The following is a 25,724-nucleotide window of genomic DNA, read 5'->3' on the forward strand; positions in this document are numbered from 1 at the left end:
ATTACTTCAAGTTATTGCTGCTGAAGTTGGTCTACAAGCTATTGAATCATAAAGTGTACTTAGTTTTTCACACATGGCTTCTCCATTTTGGCTTTATTTTTTTTTAAATAAATCATTTCACAGTGTAATATGTCATGTGTTGTTGTTCATCTGAGGTATTTACATAATTTTAAGACCTGCTAAGGACCACAATATTGTTCTTATGACCTGATACGTAAAACCTTAGAAAGGTGTACTTTCTTTTTCACACGACTGTATAGTCACAATATATAATAATGGCACCATATGTCATTATGATCAGAACAATATATAATTACACATATTACAGTAAATTGGGTACATTGTAGATCATATAACAATGTGCTGAAGTGTACAGCTGCCTAAAGATCTTTGCAAAAACACCTGCATACAGTATGTTATCAAATCTGAACCATTAGAAATGTGATTACTCTTCTGTGTATATACAGCATGTAGTGCTTTATCAGCAAAGTTTAATGAGAGTATAAGACTCAATAATAATAATTATCATGAAAAATGCTGTCTTAGCCTTGCTAGCTATTCTTATACTCAGGGGTAAACTGAGTAACATATACAGGACATAATTCCTTAGAGCAAGTAAAAGGCTGCATCTGATTTGCACAATCTAAGGTAAATATTTCTTACAGAGTGTATTGACCTGACATATTGGAACAAGCTTGTAAAAGACATGAAATGTACAAATAGGGAGGGTTATCAGTAAATAATTCCTCTAATGTGTTAACAGTTATTATAGTGAAGACATATTGTTCATAGTATGTAATGACAGAGTATGTAGAGACACCAGACATACACAAACAAAATTGGTAGAGAACATTTTATACTAAGCTTAACTCTTTTGACACTTTTATTGAAACTGCATTACTTGCTCCCATGCTTCAGACTCTAGTCCAAGTAGCTCCTTGGCAGCTCCAGTAATAGAGAAGTGCTTAGAAATGGAATTACTCATTTATCACTTTACAAATAAATGCCCTATATTTTCCTGAGCTGTTTTCTGCCTGGTAAAAGCTCCAGATTGAATAGGAAAGCCAGGGAAGCTGAAGTCTCGTTAGGGAAATTCTGCGCACATAACAGGGTATTCCCATGTCCCTGTATAATACAGCTGCTGTGAAGTTTCTTTTCTGTCTTCTTTGTGAATGATAATTCCCAGGGACTATGGGCCTCACATAGGGCTGAGCTCCCAATTTGTAATCCATAAGCAAGTAGCTGGAAACTTCTCTACTCTTAACCAACTCCTACGAGGCCGAGAAAAAAACTAAGAGAGATGGGAGGGATATTAAGATCTGATATGGGTTCTTGACTTCCTCCTAGTGGCGGGAAATATATCCCATATGTTATGGAGGACTGTGGACCATCATCAATTTACAAAAGAAAAATGAAAAAAAAAAACACTTTCCATAATTCTAATGCTGCAGATTAATGCATTAGGAGTCTGTTACTTAACATATTATTGTAAAATAAAAAAAATTCTCTTTTAATAACCCTACTCCACCTCTCAGTAAGATATTTTTTTTTTTTAACAAGTGGCAGTACAGCCATTGCGAAATGTATTTTTATTGCAATGCGCTCCCTCACTCTGCTGCTGCTAGTCTGGAGAAAAGCCCATATTATGCTCTTGGCAAGGTCATTCTAATGGATTGGAATAGGGTGCCGTATAAGGAAATGCCCTGTTTAAACTAATTAGATATTACTTGGGTAGATTTCAGTTGGTCTGCTTTATTAGCAGACAAAAAAAATAATGGTTACAACTGGGTATTTGTTAAATCTCTCTATAAAACAAAATTATATACAAATATAAACAGGGTAACAAAATAAAGTAACTGAAATGTATCAACTAATAAAGGGGCAAATACAGATACTGGAACATTCAAGTCCATGTACAATAAAATATTAATTTACAGAATATATCTTCTATAAAAAAAAGAAGAGTACTTTGAGCATATATCATACAATAGATATTTTACTTTTATAGAACATTAGCACCAATATATTTAGTCATTTTTTTCTTGTGTGGATAAGTTCATGTTTAATAAGCTTTGTCCGATCAATAAATCGTTTCCCACAAATTGTACATCCATACGGTTTCTCACCTGTATGAATTTTTTCATGCCTGCCAACATGTGCCTGCTGTTTAAATGTCTTGCCACAATACTTGCAGGCAAAAGGTTTCTCCCCAGTATGAATTCTCTTATGGTTCAGTAATGTTGAGCGATCACTAAAAGACTTCCCACATTCCAAACACTCAAATGGTCTCTCGTTTGTGTGCGTTCTTTGGTGTACAACAACTGCTGATGCTTGGCTAAACTGTTTCCCACATTCCAGGCAAGTATAGGGTTTCTCCTTAGTATGGGTTCTCATGTGAAGTCTAACATTAATACGGTCCCTGAAATGTTTCCCACATACGTCACAGGAAAAAGGTTTCTCGCCTGTGTGTACAGACTTGTGCTTCATTGCTGAAAATTTACGTGTGAATGTTTTCCCACATATCTTGCAACTATAAGGGTCACTTTCATCTAAAGTTGGTTTAGGCTTTCTTTTTTTATAAGGACGTTTCTTTTTTACAGGCTCAGTCTCTGGAGTTTTCTTCTTAAGGCTCTTACCACATTTGCAGCAAACACTTGACTCACTGTTTAGTTTTGGGTTATGCTCTCCGCAACAGTATTCTCTTTTATTTACAGGTTTTTCTTGCAATGACTGATCAGATTTTGTCACCTTGACAGTAGAACTTTTAAACCTTTTATCAACTTTAGCACCTTTCTTACGTTTGTATTTTTTTTTACTGTTTTTACTTTCTGGAGAAACAGAATTACTAGTCTGCTTACTAGCCGATTTCTGGTGATGTTCTAAGTTCTTCACTTTCTTTGTTTTATTTCCAGAGTCTCTATCAAACGGTTTCTTGCATCTAATGCACCTAAAAGGCTTTTTGTTTGTGCTGAACATATTTTGCAGAAATCTTCGCTTGTTAAAATGTTTCCCACAATTTTCACAAGCCACGTATTTTTTCCTGATACGTTCTATATTGTCTTGGTCAGTTTTAGTCAAATGTGCGTAGACTCCATCACTCTTGCTTTCCAAATTTCCAGAACGTTTTTGCTGCTTGTTATCACCTGAAATGTTTTGAGATTTTTCTTTCGTATTATTGATGCCTCTTTCAGTGCTCTTGTTCTTTACTGCTGTCATTGTCTCAGATTCACGCATTTTTTCATCATCACTTATTAGCTTGGGATTCATTTCTGCATTTATACTGCAGGGGAAGGATCTATTTTCAGAGTGAACTTTTTGCAGTGAGGTGACGGGTATGTTTTCAGCAATTCTGTTACTATAGTTTTTGGATGGACTAACTGCTAGTTTATTTACTCCAGAACTACTTGGACCAGTATCATCACTGTTATCGCATTCTACTTCTCCAGCTGGAACAGGTGCAGTGAAGATATTCATGCCTTTCCATCTGATGCACTTACTACACTTATATGGCATTTTCCCTATGTTGGCTTTCTGATAAAAATTCAGTTTTGACCAGTGAGTTATTTTACCACAATATGTACATGAATAGGATTTAATCAAGTGATTATCCTTTGTTGGGATTCTTTCAGAACCGGCATTAGACGTCTCCTTCCTTACAAGTTCCATAGATTCAGATTCTTTGGACATTTTCATCTCTCCTGCACAGACTGTTTGCTCGTCTTTCTCACCCGTGAGAACATTTGTCTTTTCCTCACTCACACTGTACATCTTTAGGATTTGAGCCTGAGGTATCTGGTCACTGTCCTCATCAGCCAATATAGTTATGGACAAATCAGCCAGTTCTATTTTCTTGAACTCACGCCTCTCTGTCTCTGTCCACTGCCTCATTCTATTGCTTTTGCTTGACTCTGCTAGTACATTATTGTTTGCGTCATCACTTTCCTCATTGTCTGTGCAACAAACTTTTGAGTTTTTTCTTCTGGATTGAAAGTTTTCTCGGTTCTCATCTTTCTTAATCGTATTAGAGATATTTTTTTCTGCATGTAACTGCTCTTGCTCCACTGTTTTGACGTGCCTACTCAGGATCACTCGTGGCTGTCTTACTGGCTCTTCAAGCAAACTAGGCCTGGACACATGTCTCCTACTCTGCGAGCCATTATCTCCCTTTTTAAAACCACTTTTACCCTCACGACCTTCAATCATGAACATAGTGACTGTATCACTAAATCTGACATGCCTGTCCTTTCTATGCTTTGTATTATTTTTCAGCACTGATATAATTCCTCTCTTACCCTTTTCTGGTGTTTGTGTGACCTCAATGCTGTCTTTACAGGGAGGCCCAGGGCAGTGTGCCCCATGGAGAGTGTCTCTGCTAATGTTCTTGCTTTCTTGACTGTTTTTTGGGGTTTCAATGGCTTTTGTTTGTGTTGTCTGTCTGTTTTCCACATTTTTCATTGTTCCAACACTTTTGTCACCATTATCTGGGGCTTTGGTGTTCTTGATTTCAGGAGTCTTGGATTCGCCTGCTTGAGCACTGCTATCATACACAAGTAGTTTTCCTTTTTGCTGGAGTTTGCTAACCTCTCTACATATAACCCCAGATGTATCTTCTCTGTCCAAGTGGTCTAGTGCATCATAATCTTCCCTCTTGGAAAAGCACAAACCTCTTCCATTAATATGAGTAAAGTTTGAGGTGGTTACGCTGTTATCACATACACCTGGCATTTTTTTCTCCGGTTTTTGTTGACATAAAATATTTCTCTTTCTTTGATCATCTTTTCTCTGATTTTCAACAGTCTGGTTAGGTATCTCCTCAGATGTCCCTGCACAAATCTGTGAGAACTTTACAGGCTTGTTAACTTTGTCAGTCTTTTCGTTTGCCTGTCTCCTTGTACTAGGTCTATGTGGCCTCAGAGATACTGACTTGTCATTGTAAAGAGAAGGTTCTGTGGATGTTGCCGGCTCATCATCTTCTGTTATATTATCGTTAACATCCAGTGAATAATCAGGCACACTGTCTGTGTATTCCTTGTACTCCGCTTTGCACGATCGTTTTCGCTTACCGCCTTCCATACTTTTCTGTTGCTTTACCCATCTAAAAGGGTTAACTTTTGGGTACTTTCTCTGGCGTTTCATGCTTGTACCTGGACTATCATCCATAGGGCCTTCCTGCAGACTTGTGTACTCAGCAGATTCCCTGTGGCTTTGTGGCACTGAATCTCCTTTCTGAATCTCTTGGCTGGCTTCTGGTTGCTTCTCATATGCACAATCTTTTCCATCTGTATAAAAAGAAATTTGATGAGTTAATCTAATGAAACAATACTACATTGGTGTGGATTTGGCCCCTTATGTGAGAACTGAACATGCTTTTATTATGCTAAATAATTCACCCAGTTATCTGCCAAGAATACCAGGGTCACATTGCATTGGATTGCTCTGAATGCAGAGAAACAGACAAAGCTGCAAACGTTATTCAAAATATACTTACACTTGCCCATAACTCAATTGCTCCATACTTAATTTGATTAGGTTTAATAAATAGGTACCACTAAATCAATATAGGTTTGAAGAATGGGATGGACAGAGCTACTTTAGTATAGAACAATTTTACACCAGCAAACACCAAAATAAGTAAACAGAAAATCAAGAAGTAACTATATCAAGCAGCAATGATGCTCAAGTTAAATTATCATTAAAGGGGCAGTACACTGTAAAATTGTTTTTCCATTAATGTATTTTAAATGACTTTTTATACCAGCTGCAGAGTATAAAATGTATGAGAAATTGCATTTTCAGGGTTATTTGTTTATATGAAGTAGCTGGTTTTGTACAACGGGTTGAAGTTGAACTTAAAGCTAATATCAGATCTCATTATGTTATAACTTTGTGTACACAGACTTATTTCCTTATCTTATTTTTGTCTGGAACACCAAAGCTCAATACATAGAGAGAACAATGGAAAATGATCACTACTTAACTATCCTGCATCCCACTGAGAGTGTAACACAGAGCTGTCAATAGCATATACTCCAGTATCAAAACTTTCAGTATAGGTGGCTATACCACAGGCTAAATCAGCTATTTCAAATGCTGAAATATGAGTAAAGGAGAAACTTGTAACCAATTTAATCAACTCTAGCAGGTAAAAAAGGTCATTGGAAATAATTTAAAGGGGGGACATTTTTGGGTGTACTGTGTATTACAAGAAGACTGGTGAAATGGCTACCAGATAAGCCACATTCTGTAAAATAAAGTCATGAATATCCGGGATATGCTAAGCTGTTACTTAAACTGGCAAGTGAGCAAGCTACATTGTCCACTCGTAATACCAGGACATTTTGGATAAGAATGAGCTGTAAAAAGCCATCATCTTCCCTCTTAATGACCTAGAAAGACAAAAAACTCCACATGAAAGAAGAATCTATTTTTTTAGTGAGGGTTCACGCTCTCCCAGTATGTAGGCCATTACTGTTGACCTCTGGCACCTCTTAACTCCCAGGACATTTGTCCTTTTATGTAGATCATTTTAGGGCAATCTAGGCTCTAGCATCTCCATCAAAGCACCAATATTGGACAAATGACACTCTTTTGAAATGATGCCTCATTTTCAGTTGAGGGGTCACGTCCAGATGGCACCTAACAAATCTATAAAAGTATGAAACAAAATGGATTTCCCCCCATGAAAAACATTATAGGAAACAACAATCCATCCCAGGTGATACTTCACTGTGTTTGTCCTATAGTGATTCAGCACTTTACCACCCACCCTCACCATATAAATAAATCACAAACATTACATCTAAAAGAGTGGGCCTCGCTATTTAGATATATTTTCAGCTGACAAGTGGTTGTCATAGCAACCATCACCTAGTAGCAACCACTCGCCTCCATTTTTTGTGTTGTTGACCTTGCGGTACATAGATCCTTGTATCTAATAGGCTAATAAACTGCACAAGTTGTATAAATGTAAAAAAGGTGCATATTTCAGTTTCTTACATCCATTCACAACAGTGAGCTAGATTGTGTGTATGTATTTAATATCAAAATGAGATGCCAATCACTTGAATCAGAGCTTTTTGTGGGTTTTCTGTCTAGCTAATACTTTCAGGGTCGGTTTCTGCATAAATTTAGTGGAAAAAAAATATATATATATTTTAATAAACAATAATAATTATAATAATAAGTATTGAACCCTAATTGTTGTGGTTTGTGCTGAATATGGAACGATAATTTTAATAGCTCAGACACTGTTGTTTACCATTAATAATACAGAAGATGAAACAGCAAAAAAATGTCTTTTGCATTCCACATGTGTCGTTTTCTGGAAGTACAAGACCTGCTGAAAAACATAATTTATGTAAGAACTTACCTGATAAATTCATTTCTTTCATATTAGCAAGAGTCCATGAGCTAGTGACGTATGGGATATACATTCCTACCAGGAGGGGCAAAGTTTCCCAAACCTTAAAATGCCTATAAATACACCCCTCACCACACCCACAATTCAGTTTAACGAATAGCCAAGAAGTGGGGTGATAAGAAAAAAGTGCGAAAGCATATAAAATAAGGAATTGGAATAATAGTGCTTTATACAAGAAAATCATAACCACCACAAAAAAGGGCGGGCCTCATGGACTCTTGCTAATATGAAAGAAATGAATTTATCAGGTAAGTTCTTACATAAATTATGTTTTCTTTCATGTAATTAGCAAGAGTCCATGAGCTAGTGACGTATGGGATAATGACTACCCAAGATGTGGATCTTTCCACGCAAGAGTCACTAGAGAGGGAGGGATAAAATAAAGACAGCCAATTCCTGCTGAAAATAATCCACACCCAAAATAAAGTTTAATGAAAAACATAAACAGAAGATTCAAACTGAAACCGCTGCCTGAAGTACTTTTCTACCAAAAACTGCTTCAGAAGACGAAAATACATCAAAATGGTAGAATTTAGTAAAAGTATGCAAAGAGGACCAAGTTGCTGCTTTGCAAATCTGATCAACCGAAGCTTCATTCCTAAACGCCCAGGAAGTAGAAACTGACCTAGTAGAATGAGCTGTAATCCTTTGAGGCAGAGTTTTACCCGACTCGACATAGGCATGATGAATTAAAGATTTCAACCAAGATGCCAAAGAAATGGCAGAAGCTTTCTGGCCTTTTCTAGAACCGGAAAAGATAACAAATAGACTAGAAGTCTTTCGGAAAGACTTAGTAGCTTCAACATAATATTTCAAAGCTCTAACAACATCCAAAGAATGCAACGATTTCTCCTTAGAATTCTTAGGATTAGGACATAATGAAGGAACCACAATTTCTCTACTAATGTTGTTGGAATTCACAACTTTAGGTAAAAATTCAAAAGAAGTTCGCAACACCGCCTTATCCTGATGAAAAATCAGAAAAGGAGATTTACAAGAAAGAGCAGATAATTCAGAGACTCTTCTGGCAGAAGAGATCGCCAAAAGGAACAAAACTTTCCAAGAAAGTAATTTAATGTACAATGAATGCATAGGTTCAAATGGAGGAGCTTGAAGAGCCCCCAGAACCAAATTCAAACTCCAAGGAGGAGAAATTGACTTAATGACAGGTTTTATACGAACCAAAGCTTGTATAAAACAATGAATATCAGGAAGATTAGCAATCTTTCTGTGAAAAAGAACAGAAAGAGCAGAGATTTGTCCTTTCAAAGAACTTGCGGATAAACCTTTATCTAAACCATCCTGAAGAAACTGTAAAATTCTCGGAATTCTAAAAGAATGCCAAGAAAAATGATGAGAAAGACACCAAGAAATATAAGTCTTCCAGACTCTATAATATATCTCTCTGTATACAGATTTACGAGCCTGTAACATAGTAGTAATCACAGAGTCAGAGAAACATCTTTGACCAAGAATCAAGCGTTCAATCTCCATACCTTTAAATTTAAGGATTTGAGATCCTGATGGAAAAAAGGACCTTGCGACAGAAGGTCTGGTCTTAGCGGAAGAGTCCACGGATGGCAAGAGGCCATCCGGACAAGATCCGCATACCAAAACCTGTGAGGCCATGCCGGAGCTATCAGCAGAACAAACGAGCATTCCTTCCGAATCTTGGAGATTACTCTTGGAAGAAGAACTAGAGGCGGAAAGATATAGGCAGGATGATACATCCAAGGAAGTGATAATGCATCCACTGCTTCCGCCTGAGGATCCCGGGATCTGGACAGATACCTGGGAAGTTTCTTGTTTAGATGAGACGCCATCAGATCTATTTCTGGAAGCTCCCACATTTGAACAATCTGAAGAAATACCTCTGGGTGAAGAGACCATTCGCCCGGATGCAACGTTTGGCGACTGAGATAATCCGCTTCCCAATTGTCTATACCTGGGATATGAACAGCAGAGATTAGACAGGAGCTGGATTCCGCCCAAACCAGAATTCGAGATACTTCTTTCATAGCCAGAGGACTGTGAGTCCCTCCTTGATGATTGATGTATGCCACAGTTGTGACATTGTCTGTCTGAAAACAAATGAACGATTCTCTTTTCAGAAGAGGCCAAGACTGAAGAGCTCTGAAAATTGCACGGAGTTCCAAAATATTGATCGGTAATCTCACCTCCTGAGATTCCCAAACTCCTTGTGCCGTCAGAGATCCCCACACAGCTCCCCAACCTGTGAGACTTGCATCTGTTGAAATTACAGTCCAGGTCGGAAGCACAAAAGAAGCCCCCTGAATTAAACGATGGTGATCTGTCCACCACGTTAGAGAGTGTCGTACAATCGGTTTTAAAGATATTAATTGAGATATCTTTGTGTAATCCCTGCACCATTGATTCAGCATACAGAGCTGAAGAGGTCGCATGTGAAAACGAGCAAAGGGGATCGCGTCCGATGCAGCAGTCATAAGACCTAGAATTTCCATGCATAAGGCTACCGAAGGGAATGATTGTGACTGAAGGTTTCGACAAGCTGAAATCAATTTTAGACGTCTCTTGTCTGTCAAAGACAGAGTCATGGACACTGAATCTATCTGGAAACCCAGAAAGGTTACCCTTGTCTGAGGAATCAATGAACTTTTTAGTGAATTGATCCTCCAACCATGATCTTGAAGAAACAACACAAGTCGATTCGTATGAGATTCTGCTAAATGTAAAGACTGAGCAAGTACCAAGATATCGTCCAAATAAGGAAATACCACAATACCCTGTTCTCTGATTACAGACAGAAGGGCACCGAGAACCTTTGTAAAAATTCTTGGAGCTGTAGCTAGGCCAAACGGCAGAGCCACAAACTGGTAATGCTTGTCCAGAAGAGAGAATCTCAGGAACTGATAATGATCTGGATGAATCGGAATATGCAGATATGCATCCTGTAAATCTATTGTGGACATATAATGCCCTTGCTGAACAAAAGGCAAGATAGTCCTTACAGTTACCATTTTGAACGTTGGTATCCTTACATAACGATTCAATATTTTTAGATCCAGAACTGGTCTGAAGGAATTCTCCTTCTTTGGTACAATGAAGAGATTTGAATAAAACCCCATCCCCTGTTCCAGAACTGGAACTGGCATAATTACACCAGCCAACTCTAGATCTGAAACACAATTCAGAAATGCTTGAGCTTTCACTGGATTTACTGGGACACGGGAAAGAAAAAATCTCTTTACAGGAGGTCTCATCTTGAAACCAATTCTGTACCCTTCTGAAACAATGTTCTGAATCCAAAGATTGTGAACAGAATTGATCCAAATTTCTTTGAAAAAACGTAACCTGCCCCCTACCAGCTGAGCTGGAATGAGGGCCACACCTTCATGTGGACTTAGAAGCTGGCTTTGCTTTTCTAGAAGGCTTGGATTTATTCCAGACTGGAGATGGTTTCCAAACTGAAACTGCTCCTGAGGATGAAGGATCAGGCTTTTGTTCTTTGTTGAAATGAAAGGAACGAAAACGATTATTAGCCCTGTTTTTACCCTTAGATTTTTTATCCTGTGGTAAAAAAGTCCCTTTCCCACCAGTAACAGTTGAGATAATAGAATCCAACTGCGAACCAAATAATTTGTTACCCTGGAAAGAAATGGAAAGTAGAGTTGATTTAGAAGCCATATCAGCATTCCAAGTCTTAAGCCATAAAGCTCTTCTAGCCAAAATAGCTAGAGACATAAACCTGACATCAACTCTGATAATATCAAAAATGGCATCACAGATAAAATTATTAGCATGTTGAAGAAGAATAATAATATTATGAGAATCATGATCTGTTACTTGTTGCGCTAAAGTCTCCAACCAAAAAGTTGAAGCTGCAGCAACATCAGCCAATGATATAGCAGGTCTAAGAAGATTACCTGAACACAGATAAGCTTTTCTTAGAAAGAATTCAATTTTCCTATCTAAAGGATCCTTAAACGAAGTACCATCTGACGTAGGAATAGTAGTACGTTTAGCAAGGGTAGAAATAGCCCCATCAACTCTAGGGATTTTGTCCCAAAATTCTAATCTGTCAGACGGCACAGGATATAATTGCTTAAAACGTTTAGAAGGAGTAAATGAATTACCCAAGTTATCCCATTCTCTGGAAATTACTTCAGAAATAGCACTAGGAACAGGAAAAACTTCTGGAATAACCACAGGAGATTTAAAGACCTGATCTAAACGTTTAGAATTAGTATCAAGAGGACCAGAATCCTCAATTTCTAAAGCAATTAGTACTTCTTTAAGTAAAGAACGAATAAATTCCATTTTAAATAAATATGAAGATTTATCAGCATCAATCTCTGAAACAGAATCCTCTGAACCAGAAGAGTCATCAGAATCAGAATGATGATGTTCATTTAAAAATTCATCTGTATAAAGAGAAGTTTTAAAAGATTTTTTATGTTTACTAGAAGGAGGAATAACAGACATAGCCTTCTTGATGGATTCAGAAACAAAATCTCTTATGTTATCAGGAACATTCTGAACATTAGATGTTGATGGAACTGCAACAGGTAATGGTAGATTACTAAAGGAAATATTATCTGCATTAACAAGTTTGTCATGACAATTAATACAAACAAGAGCTGGAGGAATAGCTACCAAAAGTTTACAGCAGATACACTTAGCTTTGGTAGTTCCAGCACCAGACAGCGATTTTCCTGAAGTATCTTCTGACTCAGATGCAACGTGAGACATCTTGCAATATGTAAGAGAAAAAACAACATATAAAGCAAAATTGATCAAATTCCTTAAATGACAGTTTCAGGAATGGGAAAAAATGCCAATGAACAAGCTTCTAGCAACCAGAAGCAAAGAAAAATGAGACTTAAATAATGTGGAGACAAAAGCGACGCCCATATTTTTTAGCGCCAAATAAGACGCCCACATTATTTGGCGCCTAAATGCTTTTTGGCGCCAAAAATGACGCCACATCCGGAACGCCGACATCTTTGGCGCAAAAGAACGTCAAAAATGACGCAACTTCCGGCGACACGTATGACGCCGGAAACAGAAAAGATTTTTTGCGCCAAAAAAGTCTGCGCCAAGAATGACGCAATAAAATGAAGCATTTTCAGCCCCCGCGAGCCTAACAGCCCACAGGGAAAAAAAAGTCAAATTTTTAAGGTAAGAAAAATAATTGATTCAAGTGCATTACCCCAAATATGAAACTGACTGTCTGAAAATAAGGAATGTTGAACATCCTGAGTCAAGGCAAATAAATGTTTGAATACATATATTTAGAACTTTATAAACAAAGTGCCCAACCATAGCTTAGAGTGTCACAGAAAATAAGACTTACTTACCCCAGGACACTCATCTACATGTTTGTAGAAAGCCAAACCAGTACTGAAACGAGAATCAGCAGAGGTAATGGTATATAAATAAGAGTATATCGTCAATCTGAAAAGGGAGGTAAGAGATAAATCTCTACGACCGATAACAGAGAACTTATGAAATAGACCCCGTAGAAGGAGATCACTGCATTCAAAATAGGCAATACTCTCCTCACATCCCTCTGACATTCACTGCACGCTGAGAGGAAAACCGGGCTCCAACCTGCTGCGGAGCGCATATCAACGTAGAATCTAGCACAAACTTACTTCACCACCTCCATAGGAGGCAAAGTTTGTAAAACTGAATTGTGGGTGTGGTGAGGGGTGTATTTATAGGCATTTTAAGGTTTGGGAAACTTTGCCCCTCCTGGTAGGAATGTATATCCCATACGTCACTAGCTCATGGACTCTTGCTAATTACATGAAAGAAAAAATGTTATAAATTGTGCAGGAAATTCACCAAAAACCATGACGACAAATAACTTGGTAGAATTTTAACCTTGATCTTAACTTATTTCACCCCAGTCCCTTCCGTAGGGTTGTTTGGGGCTCTACTGTTGCCCCCTACAGAAGGCTTTACGGTAAGAGATAAAGGGTCGGTAGGATATAAGATAAGCCAATCAAACTGAAGAGAAAACAATGGCTTAACAACAAACTTACAAATGTCATTAACGCTGGTCTACAGTTTAAGTGAAAGCCTCTTACTGAGATTCCCATTTAAGGTATTTGCACCCACCAGAAGGTAAATGGATTTTCTCAACTTACCCCCATGAAAGTTTGCATAATGGCCTCTTCCCTTCAAACTGCCGATAAATGGGTCAAATCCTAATTCAATGCTAGATATAACATCAGGACGACCTTTTCAGAGGAATAAAAAAAAAAAGTACAAATGAGATCTTCAAACATGTTCCCCGTACAGCTATAGGGAGCAGTGTACAGCTATAGGGAAAATCTTCAGGCTATAAAGAGCAGCAAATAGGAAGTAACTCTTCAGGCTATAGGGAGCAGCGTACAGCTATAGGGAACAATCTTCAGGCTATAGAGAGAAGGCGTATAAGGAGCACTCTTCAGGCTATAGGGAACACTCTTCAGGCTATAGGGAGCAGCATACAGCTTTAGGGAAAATCTTCAGGCTATAGAGAGCAGTGTATAGAGAGCACTCTTTACAGGCTATAGGGAGCAGCGTACAGCTATAGGGAACAATCTTCAGGCTATAGGGAGCAGCGTACAGCTATAGGGAACAATCTTCAGGCTATAGAGAGCAGCATACAGCTATAGGGAACAATCTTCAGGCAATAGAGAGCAGCATATAGGAAGTGACTCTTCAGGCTATAGGGAGCAGAGTATAGCTATAGGGAACAATCTTCAGCCTATAGGGAGCAGCGTACAGCTATAGGGAACAATCTTCAGGCTATAGAGAAGGGGTATAACAAGCACTCTTCAGGCTATAGTGAGCAGCGTACAGCTATAGGGAACCATCTTCAGCCTATAGGGAGCAGCGTACAGCTATAGGGAACAATCTTCATGCTATAGAGAGAAGGGGTATAAGGAGCACTCTTCAGGCTATAGTGAGCAGCGTACAGCTATAGGGAACAATCTTCAGGCTATAGAGAGAAGGCGTATAAGGAGCACTCTTCTGGCTATAGGAAGCAGCATACAGCTATAGGGAACAATCTTCAGGCTATAGAGAGAAGGGGTATAAGGAGCACTCTTCAGACTATAAGGAGCAGCATACAGCTATAGGGAACAATCTTCAGGCTATAGAGAGAAGGGGTATAAGGAGCGCTCTTCAGACTATAAGGAGCAGCGTACAGCTATAGGGAACAATCTTCAGGCTATAGAGAGAAGGGGTATAGGGAGCACTCTTCAGACTATAGGGAGCAGCGTACAGCTATAGGGAACAATCTTCAGGCTATAGAGAGAAGGCGTATAAGGGTATAAGGAGCACTCTTCAGGCTATAGGAAGCAGCATACAGCTATAGGGAACAATCTTCAGACTATAAGGAGCAGCATACAGCTATAGGGAACAATCTTCAGGCTATAGAGAGAAGGCGTATAAGGAGCACTCTTCAGGCTATAGGGAGTAGCGTACAGCTATAGGGAACAGTCTTCAGGCTATAGAGAGCAGCGTATAGGAAGTAACTCTTCAGGCTATAGGGAGCAGTGTACAGCTATAGGGAACAATCTTCAGGCTATAGAGAGCAGCGTATAGAGAGCACTCTTAAGGCTATAGGGAGCAGCGTACAGCTATAGGGAACAATCTTCAGGCTATAGAGAGCAGCGTACAGCTATAGGGAGCACTCTTCAGGCTATAGGGAGCACTTTTCAGGCTATAGGGAGCAGCGTACAGCTTTAGGGAATAATCTTCAGACTATAGAGAGCAGCGTATAGGAAGCACTCTTCAGACTATAGGGAGCAGTGTATAACTATAGGGAGCAGCCTACGGCTATAGAGAACACTGTGCAGCTATAAAGAGCAATGTACAGTTTACAGAGCAATCTTCTATATTCAGGCTATAGAGAGCTCCATGCAGCTATTGAGAGCATGCTTCAGCCTATAGAGAGCACCGTGCAGCAATAGAGCACTCTTCAGCCTATAGAGAGCACCGTGCAGCAATAGAGCACTCTTCAGCCTATAGAGAGCACCGTGCAGCAATAGGGAGCAATCTTCAAGCTAGAGAGAGCACCGTGCAGCAATAGAGAACAATGTATAGTTATAGGGAGCAATCTTCAGCCTAAAGAGAGCACCGTGCAGCAATAGAGCACTCTTCAGCCTATAGAGAGCACCATACAGCTATAGGGAGCAATCTTCAAGCTAGAGAGAGCACCGTGCAGCCATAGAGAGCAATGTATAGCTATATGGAGCAATCTTCAGCCTATAGAGAACACTGTGAAGCTATAGAGCACTCTTCAGCCTATAGAGAGTACCGTGCAGCAATAGAGAGCAATCTTCAGGCTAGAGAGAGCACCGTACAGCTAGAGAGAGCACCGTACAGCCAGAGAGAGCACCGTACAGCCAGAGAGAGCACTCTTCAGAATGAGCTCTCTACACTATAAGCTGACGAAACACAAACTTACCGAGGGAGAGCACCATTTGGTAATTGTCCCTCATAACGTCTTTATACAGCGCCTTCTGCCATTCTTCCAGAGACGACCACTCCTCCTCTGAGAAATATACAGCGATTTCTTCAAACGTCACCAGAGCCTGAAACCCAAAAAGAAATCCCATAACATTTTCTGGCAAACAAACAGAAGAGAAATAACCCTTTAGGGAGCCGTTCCTTTGATTCCTTCCCCCAAGTTATACAACTGCACATATAGCACTGGGGTTTGTTTATAGAATTAACTGCACGGAAAAAACTTAAGACACCAGGACAGATCTTTTTTACATTCATCCACTTGTGCCCCTTACATAGAAACCCAAACCCCGCGATCGGTTAAAGCACTGTTGTCTGTAAAAGCCAGGTTCACAAAGGAGATGAACCCCAGTGCAACCGTCACAGAGTTGGTCAAGAGAAGCATAATCAGTTGTGTACGGGGGCTGATTATCTGTACAACCCGTCTGTAGAAAGAACCTGCCCAGAATGAGAAACAGCCGGGGGCGACAGAGAAACACAGCGGCATAAACAGAACGTATAGGGTTAACTTCTTATGATCTGATGTCATTTTAACACTAGCGACACTGTAATGGGTTTAACCGGCTTAAGAAGTCTCACTCTAGGCCAACAGAGCGGAAACTGCTTCTGATCCAATCAGCTGTGCTAGTCGCACAACAACACATAGCAATAAAGGGACACCAAACCCAAATGATTAATTTCATGATTCAGCTAGAGCAGCAATTTTAAGCAACTTTCTAATTTACTCCTATTATCATTTTTTCTTCGTTCTCTTTCTATCTTTATTTGAAAAAAAAAAAGGAATATAAAGGTTAGGACTTGGTTCAGCACAAGGGTAGCACTTGCTGATTGGTGGCTAAATGTAGCAATCAGCCAACGCTACCCAGGTTCTGAACCATAAATGTTCCATCTCTTAAAGGGACAGTCAAGTCCAAAAAAAACTTTCATGATTTAAATAGGGTTTGCAATTTTAAACAACTTCCCAATTTACTTTTATCACCAATTTTGCTTTGTTTCTCTTGGTATTCTTAGTTGAAAGCTAAATTTAGGAGGTTCATATGCTAATTTCTTAGACCTTGAAGACTGCCTCTAATCTGAATGCATTTTGACCACTAGAGGGCATTAGTTCACATGTTTCATATAGATAACATTGAGCTCATGCACGTAAAGTGACCTAGGACTGAGCACTGATTGGCTAAACTGCATGTCTGTCAAAAGAACTGAAATAAGGGGGCAGTCAGCAGAGGCTTAGATACAAGATAATTACAGAGGTAAAAAGTATATTATTATAACTGTGTTGGCTGTGCAAAACTGGGGAACGGGTAATAAAGGGATTATCTATCTTTTTAAAACAACAAAGATTCTGGTGTTGACTGTCCCTTTAAGCTTATATTCCTGCTTTTTCAAATAAAGATGCCAAAAGAACGAAGATAAATTCAAAATAGGAGTAAAATAGAAAGTTTCTTAAAATTGCTGCTATATCTGAATCATGAAGAAGAAAAAAATGTGTTAGTATCCCTTTAAATGTATTAGGCAGTGAAACCTAAGAATAAACATGTCCAAGACCGAACTACTTCTAATTTCCCCCTCTAACTCTACTCCAGTTTCTATTTTTTCTATCACTGTTGGCGGCACCACTATCTCCCATCACCCCAAGTCCGCTGCCTCTGAGTCACGCTTGACTCAAACCTGTCCTTCATTCCCCACATCCAATTGCTCTCTTCATCCTGCCACAACCACCTACGCAATATCTCCAAAATTCGTCCGTTTCTAAGTGCTGAAACTACTAAACAGCTAATCCACTCCCTGGTAATTTCCCGACTTGACTACTGTAACAACTTACTAAATGGCCTCCCTCTCTCCCGCCTCTCTCCCCTCCAATCCATCCTAAATACATCTGCCAGGCTAATCCACCTCTCTCCCCCTCAGATCTCCCCCTTCTCCCCGTCTAATCTCCCCCTTCTCCCCGTCTAATCTCCACCCTCTCCCCCGTCTAATCTCCCCCCTCTCCCCGTCTAATCTCCCCGTCAAATCTCCCCCCTTCAAATCCCCCCCGTCAAATCTCCACCCTCTCCCCATCAAATCTCCCCCCTCTGCCCGTCAAATCTCCCCCCCGTCAAATTTCCCCCCTATCCCTGTCAGCTTTCCCCCCCTCTCCCTGTCAGCTCTCCCCCCCCTCTCCCTGTCAGCTCTCCCCGTCAGCTCTCCCCCCTGTCAGCTCTCCCCGTCAAAACCTCCCCCCTCAGCTTTCCCCCCTTCTCCCCGTCAAATCTCCCCCCTGTCAAATCTCTCCCCTGTCAAATCTCACCCCTGTCAAATCTCCCCCCTCTCCCCATCAGCTCTCCCCCCCTTCTCCCCGTCAGCTCTCCCCCCCTTCTCCCCGTCAGCTCTCCCCCCGTAAAATCCCCCCTCTCCCCGTCAAATCCCCCCCTCTCCCCGTCAAATCCCCCCTTCTCCCCGTCAGCTCTCCCCCCGTCAAATCCCCCCCTTCTCCCCGTCAGCTCTCCCCCCGTCAAATCCCCCCCTCCCCGTCAAATCCCCCCCCTCTCCCCGTCAAATCTTCCCCCTCTTCCCGTCAAATCATCCCCCCGTCAAATCTTCCCCCCTCTCCCCGTCAAATCTCCACCCCTCTCCCCCTCAAATCTCCACCCCTCAAATCTCCACCCCTCTCCCCCTCAAATCTCCCCCCCTCCCCCCCCTCAAATCTCCACCCCTCTCCCCCTCAAATCTCCACCCCTCTCCCCCTCAAATCTCCACCCCTCTCCCCCTCAAATCTCCACCCCTCTCCCCCTCAAATCTCCACCCCTCTCCCCCTCAAATCTCCACCCACTCCTCCTCAAATCTCTCCCCCTCTCCTCCTCAGATCTCTCCCCCTCAGATCTCCCTTCTTAGATCTCTCCCCCTCAGATCTTTCCTCTCCCCCTCAGATCTCTCCCCTCCCCCTCAGATCTCTCCCCCACAGATCTCTCCCCCACAGATCTCTCCCCCTCAGATCTCTCCCCCACAGATCTCTCCCCCACAGATCTCTCCCCCACAGATCTCTCCCCCTCAGATCTCTCCCCCACAGATCTCTCCCCCACAGATCTCTCCCCCACAGATCTCCACCCCTCTCCCCCTCAGATCTCCACCCCTCTCCCCCTCAGATCTCTCCCCACCCATCTCACCCTCAGATCTCTCCCAGCCTTCTCTTCCTGTTTCCTCCTCTCTCTCTCTCTCTCCTTCGCCACAGTGTGCACTACCAGTTCTCTGTCACCCGCAGATCTCCCTCTCTCCCCCCTCGACTTCTATCTCAGTTTCCCCATCTCTCACTGAGTCTGGACCTAATCTCTAACCGTCTCTCTATTCCTCAGCTTACTCAGTCTCCCTCCAGCCCTCTCTGTCTGACACCATACTCTTTCCTGAAGATCTCGTCCCTTCTCTCCCCAGGTCAATATATATCTCCCCAGCACAAGCCTCCGGTCTGTATATATCTCCCCAGCACAAGCCTCCGGTCTGTATATATCTCCCCAGCACAAGCCTCCGGTCTGTATATAGCTCCCCAGCACAAGCCTCCGGTCTGTATATAGCTCCCCAGCACAAGCCTCCGGTCTGTATATAGCTCCCCAGCACAAGCCTCCGGTCTGTATATAGCTCCCCAGCACAAGCCTCCGGTCTGTATATAGCTCCCCAGCACAAGCCTCTTGTCTCACCGAATTCATGGCGCGGTAAGGTTTGCTTGACCCTTTTCCATTAACCGTCGACCGCGCAGAATGCTGGGTAACTGTGACAGGGCAAGTTCGCTTCCAGCAGCAGAAAGGAAGACGCGGGGGCCGATGGGAAACACGAACAGAGTCTAACAGTGATGAGCGCTGTAAAAGAACACAGGACTACGAATCCCACAACACACTGCGCGAATACCAGGAAGACCGTTTTAGCTTAGGCCTAGCATGCAAAGTATTCTATCTGTGACGCAAAGAACGCTGTAACGTGTCTTATCTAGTGTGTGTCACCCGAGCCCATTATTGTGTGACACTCACCCTGACATAAGTAATGTGTCCGTTATATACCCTGTAACCCGAGCCCATTACCGTGTGACACTCACCCTGACATAAGTAATGTGTCTGTTATATACCCTGTAACCCGAGCCCATTACCGTGTAACACTCACCCTATAAGTAATGTATGAGATATACCCTATAACCCGAGCCCATTACTGTGTGACACTCACCCTGACATAAGTAATGTGTGTGATATACCCTATAACCCGAGCCCATTACTGTGTGACACTCACCCTGACATAAGTAATGTGTGTGATATACCCTGTAACCCGAGCCCATTACTGTATGACACTAACCCTGAGATAAGAAATTTGTGTGATATACCCTGTAACCCTAGCCCATTACTGTGTGACACTCACCCTGACATAAGTAATGTGTGTGATTTACCCTATAACCCGAGCCCATTACTGTGTGACACTCACCCTGACATAAGTAATGTGTGTGATATACCCTATAACCCGAGCCCATTACTGTGTGACACTCACCCTGACATAAGTAATGTGTGTGATATACCCTATAACCCGAGCCCATTACCGTGTGACACTCACCCTGACATAAGTAATGTGTGTGATTTACCCTATAACCCGAGCCCATTACTGTGTGACACTCACCCTGACATAAGTAATGTGTGTGATATACCCTATAACCCGAGCCCATTACTGTGTGACACTCACCCTGACATAAGTAATGTGTGTGATATACCCTATAACCCGAGCCCATTACTGTGTGACACTCACCCTGACATAAGTAATTTGTGTGATATACCCTATAACCCGAGCCCATTACTGTATGACACTAACCCTGAGATAAGAAATTTGTGTGATATACCCTGTAACCCTAGCCCATTACTGTGTGACACTCACCCTGATATAAGTAATGTATGTGATATACCCTGTAACCCTAGCCCATTACTGTGTGACACTCACCCTGACATAAGTAATCTGTGTGATATACCCTGTAACCCGAGCCCATTACTGTGTGACACTCACGCTGACATAAGTAATGTGTGTGATATACCCTATAACCCGAGCCCATTACTGTGTGACACTCACGCTGACATAAGTAATCTGTGTGATATACCCTGTAACCCGAGCCCATTACTGTGTGACACTCACCCTGACATAAGTAATGTATGTGATATACCCTATAACCCGAGCCCATTACTGTGTGACACTCACCCTGACATAAGTAATGTATGTGATATACCCTATAACCCGAGCCCATTACTGTGTGACACTCACCCTGACATAAGTAATGTGTGTGATATACCCTATAACCCGAGCCCATTACTGTGTGACACTCACGCTGACATAAGTAATCTGTGTGATATACCCTGTAACCCGAGCCCATTACTGTGTGACACTCACCCTGACATAAGTAATGTATGTGATATACCCTATAACCCGAGCCCATTACTGTGTGACACTCACCCTGACATAAGTAATGTGTGTGATATACCGTGTGACACTCACCCTGACATAAGTAATGTGTGTGATATACCGTGTGACACTCACCCTGACATAAGTAATGTATGTGATATACCGTGTGACACTCACCCTGACATAAGTAATGTATGTGATATACCGTGTGACACTCACCCTGACATAAGTAATGTGTGTGATATACCGTGTGACACTCACCCTGACATAAGTAATGTATGTGATATACCGTGTGACACTCACCCTGACATAAGTAATGTATGTGATATACCGTGTGACACTCACCCTGACATAAGTAATGTGTGTGATATACCGTGTGACACTCACCCTGACATAAGTAATGTGTGTGATATACCCTATAACCCGAGCCCATTACTGTGTGACACTCACGCTGACATAAGTAATGTGTGTGATATACCCTATAACCCGAGCCCATTACTGTGTGACACTCACGCTGACATAAGTAATCTGTGTGATATACCCTGTAACCCGAGCCCATTACTGTGTGACACTCACCCTGACATAAGTAATGTATGTGATATACCCTATAACCCGAGCCCATTACTGTGTGACACTCACCCTGACATAAGTAATGTGTGTGATATACCGTGTGACACTCACCCTGACATAAGTAATGTGTGTGATATACCGTGTGACACTCACCCTGACATAAGTAATGTATGTGATATACCGTGTGACACTCACCCTGACATAAGTAATGTATGAGATATACCCTATAACCCGAGCCGATTACTGTGTGACACTCACCCTGACATAAGTAATGTGTGTGATATACCCTATAACCCGAGCCCATTACCGTGTAACACTCACCCTGACATAAGTAATGTGTGTGATATACCCTATAACCCGAGCCCATTACTGTGTGACACTCACCCTGACATAAGTAATGTGTGTGATATACCCTATAACCCGAGCCCATTATTGTGTGACACTCACCCTGACATAAGTAATGTATGTTATATACCCTATAACCCGAGCCCATTGCTGTGTGACACTCACCCTGACATAAGTAATATGTGATATACCCTATAACCCGAGCCCATTACTGTGTGACACTCACCCTGACATAAGTAATGTGTGTGATATACCCTATAACCCGAGCCCATTACTGTGTGACACTCACCCTGACATAAGTAATGTGTGTGATATACCCTATAACCCGAGCCCATTACCGTGTAACACTCACCCTGACATAAGTAATGTATGTGATATACCCTATAACCCGAGCCCATTACTGTGTGACACTCACCCTGACATAAGTAATGTATGTGATATACCCTATAACCCGAGCCCATTACTGTGTGACACTCACCCTGACATAAGTAATGTATGTGATATACCCTATAACCCGAGCCCATTACTGTGTGACACTCACCCTGACATAAGTAATGTATGTGATATACCCTATAACCCGAGCCCATTACTGTGTGACACTCACCCTGACATAAGTAATGTATGTGATATACCCTATAACCCGAGCCCATTACTGTGTGACACTCACCCTGACATAAGTAATGTATGTGATATACCCTGTAACCCGAGCCCATTACTGTGTGACACTCACCCTGACATAAGTAATGTGTGTGATATACCCTATAACCCAAGCCCATTACTGTGTGACACTCACCCTGACATAAGTAATGTATGTGATATACCCTGTAACCCGAGCCCATTACCGTGTGACACTCACCCTGACATAAGTAATGTGTGTGATATACCCTATAACCCGAGCCCATTACTGTGTGACACTCACCCTGACATAAGTAATGTGTGTGATATACCCTATAACCCGAGCCCATTACTGTGTGACACTCACCCTGACATAAGTAATGTGTGTCTGTTATATACCCTGTAACCCGAGCCCATTACTGTGTGATACTCACCCTGAAATAAGTAATGTATGTGATATACCCTGTAACCCGAGCCCATTACTGTGTGACACTCACCCTGACATAAGTAATGTATGTGATATACCCTGTAACCCGAGCCCATTACTGTGTGATACTCACCCTGAAATAAGTAATGTATGTGATATACCCTGTAACCCGAGCCCATTACTGTGTGACACTCACCCTGACATAAGTAATGTGTGTGATATACCCTGTAACCCGAGCCCATTACTGTGTGACACTCACCCTGACATAAGTAATGTGTCTGATATACCCTATAACCCGAGCCCATTACTGTGTGACACTCACCCTGACATAAGTAATGTGTGTGATATACCCTATAACCCGAGCCCATTACTGTGTGACACTCACCCTGACATAAGTAATGTGTGTCTTTTATATACCTGGTAACCCGAGCCCATTACTGTGTGATACTCACCCTGACATAAGTAATGTATGTGATATACCCTATAACCCGAGCCCATTACTGTGTGACACTCACCCTGACATAAGTAATGTATGTGATATACCCTATAACCCGAGCCCATTACTGTGTGACACTCACCCTGACATAAGTAATGTATGTGATATACCCTATAACCCGAGCCCATTACTGTGTGACACTCACCCTGACATAAGTAATGTATGTGATATACCCTGTAACCCGAGCCCATTACTGTGTGATACTCACCCTGAAATAAGTAATGTATGTGATATACCCTGTAACCCGAGCCCATTACTGTGTGACACTCACCCTGACATAAGTAATGTATGTTATATACCCTATAACCCGAGCCCATTACTGTGTGACACTCACCCTGACATAAGTAATGTATGTGATATACCCTATAACCCGAGCCCATTACTGTGTGACACTCACCCTGACATAAGTAATGTATGTGATATACCCTGTAACCCGAGCCCATTACCGTGTGACACTCACCCTGACATAAGTAATGTGTGTGATATACCCTATAACCCGAGCCCATTACTGTGTGACACTCACCCTGACATAAGTAATGTGTGTGATATACCCTATAACCCGAGCCCATTACTGTGTGACACTCACCCTGACATAAGTAATGTGTGTCTGTTATATACCCTGTAACCCGAGCCCATTACTGTGTGATACTCACCCTGAAATAAGTAATGTATGTGATATACCCTGTAACCCGAGCCCATTACTGTGTGACACTCACCCTGACATAAGTAATGTATGTGATATACCCTGTAACCCGAGCCCATTACTGTGTGATACTCACCCTGAAATAAGTAATGTATGTGATATACCCTGTAACCCGAGCCCATTACTGTGTGACACTCACCCTGACATAAGTAATGTGTGTGATATACCCTGTAACCCGAGCCCATTACTGTGTGACACTCACCCTGACATAAGTAATGTATGTGATATACCCTGTAACCCGAGCCCATTACTGTGTGACACTCACCCTGACATAAGTAATGTGTGTGATATACCGTGTGACACTCACCCTGACATAAGTAATGTGTGTGATATACCGTGTGACACTCACCCTGACATAAGTAATGTGTGTGATATACCGTGTGACACTCACCCTGACATAAGTAATGTGTGTGATATACCGTGTGACACTCACCCTGACATAAGTAATGTATGTGATATACCCTATAACCCGAGCCCATTACTGTGTGACACTCACCCTGACATAAGTAATGTGTGTGATATACCCTGTAACCCGAGCCCATTACTGTGTGACACTCACCCTGACATAAGTAATGTGTGTGATATACCCTGTAACCCTAGCCCATTACTGTGTGACACTCACCCTGACATAAGTAATCTGTGTGATATACCCTATAACCCAAGCCCATTACTGTGTGACACTCACCCTGACATAAGTAATGTATGTTATATACCCTATAACCCGAGCCCATTACTGTGTGACACTCACCCTGACATAAGTAATGTATGTTATATACCCTATAACCCGAGCCCATTACTGTGTGACACTCACCCTGACATAAGTAATGTGTGTGATATACCCTATAACCTGAGCCCATTACTGTGTGACACTCACCCTGACATAAGTAATGTGTGTGATATACCCTATAACCTGAGCCCATTACTGTGTGACACTCACCCTGACATAAGTAATGTGTGTGATATACCCTATAACCCGAGCCCATTACTGTGTGACACTCACCCTGACATAAGTAATGTGTGTGATATACCCTGTAACCCGAGCCCATTACTGTGTGACACTCACCCTGACATAAGTAATGTATGTGATATACCCTGTAATCCGAGCGCATTACTGTGTGACACTCACCCTGACATAACTAATGTGTGTGATATACCCTGTAACCCGAGCCCATTACTGTGTGACACTCACCCTGACATAAGTAATGTATGTGATATACCCTGTAACCCGAGCCCATTACTGTGTGACACT

At 41.7% G+C, this 25,724-nt stretch overlaps 1 protein-coding gene across 1 annotated transcript; it reads right to left on the reverse strand.

The window, feature by feature from the left end:
- Positions 1-852: 852 nt before the first annotated feature.
- LOC128659699 (zinc finger protein 252) lies at positions 853-19,694 on the reverse strand. The gene is made up of 4 exons (XM_053713270.1): positions 19,594-19,694; positions 15,867-15,993; positions 13,555-13,647; positions 853-5,279 (listed from the first exon to the last, which is right to left on the reverse strand). The coding sequence occupies exons 1-4, from the start codon at positions 19,600-19,602 to the stop codon at positions 2,032-2,034; spliced, it is 3,477 nt and encodes a 1,158-aa protein (XP_053569245.1). The 5' UTR covers positions 19,603-19,694; the 3' UTR covers positions 853-2,031.
- Positions 19,695-25,724: the final 6,030 nt, after the last annotated feature.

The sequence above is a fragment of the Bombina bombina genome, chromosome 5 (genome assembly GCF_027579735.1).
Source record: "Bombina bombina isolate aBomBom1 chromosome 5, aBomBom1.pri, whole genome shotgun sequence".
NCBI classification, from domain to species: domain Eukaryota; kingdom Metazoa; phylum Chordata; class Amphibia; order Anura; family Bombinatoridae; genus Bombina; species Bombina bombina.